The following is a 5,752-nucleotide window of genomic DNA, read 5'->3' on the forward strand; positions in this document are numbered from 1 at the left end:
GAGCTGAGATCATGACGTGTAGTCAGCAGGCAGGAACCAGGCTGTGTGGCTTCTGAGAAAATGCTCTGTGATCATGAAATATTGACAGAGTTGTTCATCCATTTAACACAGGTCTCATATTTCTGTTGGGAAAATGTTAATCCTTAAATTTGCTTGTCTTTTCATTACTTGGCTTTTCTTACTGTCAGTGATTTAACGAGTAACCTAAAACAAACATTTATTCACAAACTCCTTTGTGTTGTAGACATGCAAAGCCTTGAGAAGCTACTGAGAGATGCCATCGTGCACGGGCAGCCGAGAACCCACCGACCCTGGAAGAAAATTCTTATTGTGGTGGAGGGCATCTTCTCTCCGGCTTCCTCGTCTCGCTCCTCATCGGGCATCATCATCCGTATGCTGTATGATAATGATGTAACCGTTGTATTCCTGCCTATAACACATATGTGGCACACACGTACTACACATTTACAGCATCTAGCAAAAACATCCACAATGATGACAATATCTGAACTAAAAACAGAAACATCAGTGTGGCTAAATATACATTATATGTGTGTTGTACAGTGTTGGGAAAGAAATGACATCAACCTCTCCGATGGGGGAATTCTAGATAGGCCAAAGGGGTACACTGTATTTATAGGGTTGCACCAAAGAAGAAGAAGAAGGATGAGGAGGGGCTCCAACTGATAATGAACATAACTACAGGCTTGAAGGTCCTAAAAGTCAGATATAAACTGGCAAATAAAATTTGTGTAATTATAACAATATGTAATTTATGACCCAGTTACACCAATACTAATTTTAAAGATACTCTGGTAAAACCTGAAGTAGTCATTCAACTTCTTTAGTCAAGTAAAAGTTAAAAAGTACCAGCTCTGAAATGTCCTCAGAGTCAGAGTGAGATCCCTGAAGGATGTTTCTAACAGCTATTTTTGAGGAAAACTAACTAAACCTTGTGCTACTTTACTATAATAAAGTAATATCAATCTATGGCAATACTTTATTTCAGCCTAAATGGCTCAGTGTGAGCAAAGTAAATCACGATAACTTCTAATGTGAGACCCAGCACAGGCTGTGATCAGCTGACCTGCTGCTCTTTGTGGATTTACACAACTTTACACTGTCTTTATACTAGACCGTGTACCGTTGGTATGAAGGTGGAATTCAGTCAGTGAGTCTCTGCTACACTTGATGTAAGCTAGCTGTGACCATGAACCCACAGCCACTGTGCACCATCACGCACTGTTCTTTACTTTAAACCCATCACAGTGCAGCAAACTCACCTGTTTACCCTGCACTAACCTGCAGCCTTTAAATAACACAGTCTGCCTCAGTTTGATTAGCAGCAGCTTTATGAACAAACATAATGTGACGCGTACAGATTTAAAACCACGAGGACTTCCACGCAAGCTTTAAATGAGCCTCCTTCCTTTAACTCTAAGCTCTCTTCGTCCTCTCCTGTCCTTCTTTCTTATCTGTCTCCATCTCTGAGTGAACGTAGCTCTGTGTCTTTTCTCTCCCTGTCAAATACAGCAGCTGGACCTTTAGCTGCAGCACACTGTGAGACAAACTGCACACACACAGTTTGTTTGGTGATGTTTGTTGAGCTGATAGAAACGCTGCATTTCAAATTACCTGACACTTAAAACATCACTCTCTGCTTGTCTTCTGTAGTGCTAGTTAGATCCTGAAGTACCGCAGTCACATGAAGTCCGTGAAAATACTTCAAATTCTGCTTAATTACTGAAATGAAGTATTTGTGCTTTGTTAATTCCTGCCTCTGGTGATGTCACACTGTGTCCCTCGCCCTGATCCTGAGGGTCATGCGGGACTCTGACCTCAGACCTGCAGTTTAACTCATGAGGTAAATTTGCAGAGTAACTCTGGATCCTGCAGCAGAGCCGCTGGATTAGGGTGCTTACTTTTTTATTTTATTTGTGTAAATAATAATGGATTAGCCCTGTGTCAGGCTAGTGAATTGTCCAGGGTGTACCTCACGTTTTGCCTTACGGTAGCTGGCATAGGTTCCAGCCCCACCTCCACCCCCTCCACCCTGATAAAGACAAGTGGAAGAGAATGGATGGATGGACATTTAATTAAACAGCCACTTCACAAGCGCATGGCACAACACAGAAGAGCCACCTCCACAGGACAAGACTCAGCAGTCCATCTGCATCTAAAGGTCAAAGGTCACTCATTCGAGGATGCCAATGTTCACATTTTGGACAGAGAGGACAGATGGTTTGAAAGAGGAGTGAAAGAAGCATCTATGTCCACTGTGAGCGACCATCTTTGAACAGAGGCAGGGTTTACAACACCAACTCTCTGCCATCTATAATCCAGTTCTGAGATCCCTCCTCAGACGCCTTAATGCCCACTCACATCCTGGGCCATCTGACCTCAGGAATTCGCATGATAAGGTGGGTCCAGGTTTCACAATGAACACACCCGAAACTCTGGCTGATTGGGACCCACGCCCAGTTTCACACCTTGGCTCAGGCGATTAGAGGATCATCAGGGGTCCTTTTGTCCCTCTGTGGGGGGAAACTCCCACTAGGTTTATATCTGGGACTCTCCACCATTTGACCTTAGAACTGAAGAAGCTTCTCGGATGAGAGGTGAAACGTCTTCAAGCAACTTAAAGAAGTCCAGACGCTTTTCTTTGCAAGCTCCTTTGACTATGATGACCTGGATGACTGAGAACCTTCACAGACATAAAGTTAGGACAGTTAAAATTGAAAACGTGTTAAACATGGACTGCCTCACTAACACTCATTTACAGAATAAAACAAAATAAAAACCTTTTCACTGGTTGTTTTTATCTCAGCTGGAAGAACCTGTGAGCTGGATCTGACACCAGAATTCATTCACAATATGACCGGTTTTATTCAACTTCAGTTATAACTGAATTCATTTTTATTTACATACCGCCAAATCATAACAACAGTTGGCTTAAGGCGCTTTATACTGTAGGGTAAAGCCCCTACAATAATACAGAGAAAACAGAGATAACCCCGACAACCAAACAACCCTCCTATTAGCAAGCACTGTGGCGACAGTGGGAAAGAAAAACTCCCTTTTAACAGGGGGAAAACTCTGGGCCTGGTTCTGCTGCGACGGGTTGGGAGTGAGGGGCAAGATACAAGACAAATCTTATGTTTATGTTTATTCTGTTGCCGAGGTGCTCCTGGGCGCTCATCTGAAGCCGAGATTAATCAGGTTTATTGTTTAGAAGAATAGAAGGCCTTTCAGTGTCACTACACACACACACACACAATGAGACAGGGTTAGGGGTTACACACAGAGCATCTGCTACTCAGTGCAGACATATGGGGAAACCACAGGGGTTCTGCAGCACTATATACATATGAACAATATATGAATTATTAGCTGGTTAAAGTGCCAAATTATAGGGGGGGGGGGGGAGTCCAGTCCAGCGGAGCAGATATCCGAGGAAAATTCACTAAAACTGAGGATTTTCTCACGGAGTTCTGCAGGGCCTTTTTCTGCTGCACTCACACTCATTGATCATTGGAGCTCACCAGAGAGCGACTGAAATTTCAGAATAAATAAATAAATTTTTACGTCACAAACGGGCTTTTCAGTGCTTTACGACATCTCGCGACATTTGTGGACTTTCATTCCGCGGTCCAATCAGAAAGAGGCTGCGCAGGAGCTCCACCAATCAGAGGCCGTAGTGTGTGCTGTGGCTCTGCCGCCTGTGCGCCGCCGCCGCCGCTCATTGAGTGCGGCCGGGCACGCTCCGCCCCGCCGCCGCGCCGCCGCCGCCGCTCATTGAGTGCGGCCGGGCACGCTCCGCCCCGCCGCCGCGCCGCCGCCGCTCTCAGCTGGATGTGACAGAGGCGCGGTCACGGCAGCGACTCACACCCGAACCGAGCCGAACCGACCCGGGAGCAGCAGCACCGCTTCGGTGTCTCACGTAAGTGCTTGTGACGAACGGAACCGCGAGCTAAGGCGGGAAAACACGGACACGTCGCGCGCGGTTTGTCACACAGGCGGTCCATAAATGAACCGGGGCTCAGCGGGAGGCCGGCGGCGGCACGCGGGCCGGAAACGGCCCGAATCCCCGACCGAGAGAGGCCGAGGGTCCGGGAGGAGGAGGGGGGGGGAGAGGAGTGGCACCGCGGGCTCTTCTCCTGCTCTCAGCCCTCCTTCATCCTCCTCCTTCTCAGGACCTTATCTTCATCCTTCCCTGCCTCACGGTGATGATGATGATGATGTCATCATTTTAACGTAATTCTGAAGATGATAATGCAGGCCTGAGGTCACAGATGCTGCAGCGGTTGATCAGTGTGATTGATCACTAATTGATCAGCAGCTTCTGACAGAACATAACGGTAATAATAATAATAATTATTGTTATCATTATCATATATTTTCAGTTTGTTTGTGACTAAAATATGTCAAAATACAATAGTGAAGCCGGTTTAGTTTGGAATTTTCAAAATAAAATTGTTCAGAGATCTATTTTAAAAAATGAAATTTTGTGTTATTAATAACTCCTATTATTGCTAGACTTTATGTTTTATCTGTAGCTTTAAGGTTTTTCAGAATCATGACTTACAGGCCATTATTAACTTCTCAGCTTAGAATTTTATATTGAAAATTATGTTGTTTTTTGTTGTATTTAACATTTTATTTTTTATATCTTATATTACATTATACCTTATAATTTTATTCGTGTTATTTATGTTTATTTTAATTTTGTAATTGTTTTTATGATTTTTTGGTGTTTTTATTATTTGGCTTTGTTTCACTACGCTCTTATTTTGAAGGACAATCCGCCGTACTTCCGTTTCTTCCAACCATTTAATCCTTTCCCACAATGCTCTGTGAGCTCGGAGGCTGCTTCCTGTTTATTGTGGCCGTTTCCCCCGGTGATTCCGACGTTTAACGTCGCTCTCCTGTAGCCAAAGCTCGGTGAGTTACCGGATTCCGGTCCCTTTTACCGGCGGCTCCGTGTCGTTTATCCCGCTCTCTTATTTTGACAGCTGATAAAATCCTCCTGCTTCCTCATCAGTGACAGCGAGCCTGACCGAACCGGAACTCCACTCAGAAAACCGTCGATTTTTCAACCACTCGAGGTGCGACGTAGAGAAAATGTTTTTTTTTATCACTTAAAAATTTTTCTGCATTTTAGTCGGTGTTTGATCAAATTCGGCATTTGGATAACTGAACAATAAGCTGTAAGTGCTGATGAACCGGGTGTCTTTAATAATGGATGCCCTGCTGGCAGCCGCCCTCCGCGGGCTGCTACTGGGAAATAACCGCTGGGATTGCTGAAAATGGCTCATATGTCTGCTCATATGTAATGTGAAAGAAACGTTAAGGGTTTTATTCGACGTATAATCGATGTTTCGTTGATTGAAGAAGCGTTTTCGGTGGAAAAATCCGCCTGGCGCCTTTGCTCAGGTCGCGGCGCGCTGCGCGACCTTAAAACCGCGGAATTGTGAACGGAGTTCGGCGCGGCGGAATTCCGCGTTAAAGCGGAACGGCCGCCGGGTTTGAGTTGTCAGGTCAAACCGGCGGTGGCCACGTGACCCACTGACACTCCCAGGCTGGAGTTTAGGATGCCGAGGCAGGTTCAGAGGTCATTTGTTATTTACAGTAACGTCACGAAGGGCTAACCCTATCTGTCGTTAGGCTGAAACTGAAAGTCAAATTAGGAACAAAAGACGTCACACTGTGTGCGTGCGTGCGCGGAGGTGACAGACACCTGAGGCGCACCTGT

The 5,752-nt window shown here is 45.3% G+C and overlaps 2 protein-coding genes across 2 annotated transcripts in view; both read left to right on the forward strand.

The window, feature by feature from the left end:
* The window catches only part of sptlc2b (serine palmitoyltransferase, long chain base subunit 2b), a 42,252-nt gene that overhangs the window by 28,396 nt on the left and 8,104 nt on the right, over positions 1–5,752 (forward strand). Inside the window, 1 exon segment of the mRNA XM_042218699.1 lies at positions 245–348. Within this exon segment, the coding sequence (XP_042074633.1) occupies positions 245–348 (104 nt within the window).
* The window catches only part of LOC102311938 (zinc finger protein 135), a 35,917-nt gene continuing 33,941 nt past the window's right edge, over positions 3,777–5,752 (forward strand). The window contains exon 1 of the mRNA XM_014332019.2: positions 3,777–3,940. The gene's annotated coding sequence lies outside the window, so the exon portion shown is untranslated. The remainder of the gene's footprint in view (positions 3,941–5,752) is intronic.

Source organism: Haplochromis burtoni, unplaced genomic scaffold, assembly GCF_018398535.1.
Source record: "Haplochromis burtoni strain Fernald_Lab_line unplaced genomic scaffold, NCSU_Asbu1 Contig_22, whole genome shotgun sequence".
Taxonomy (NCBI): Eukaryota; Metazoa; Chordata; class Actinopteri; order Cichliformes; family Cichlidae; genus Haplochromis; species Haplochromis burtoni.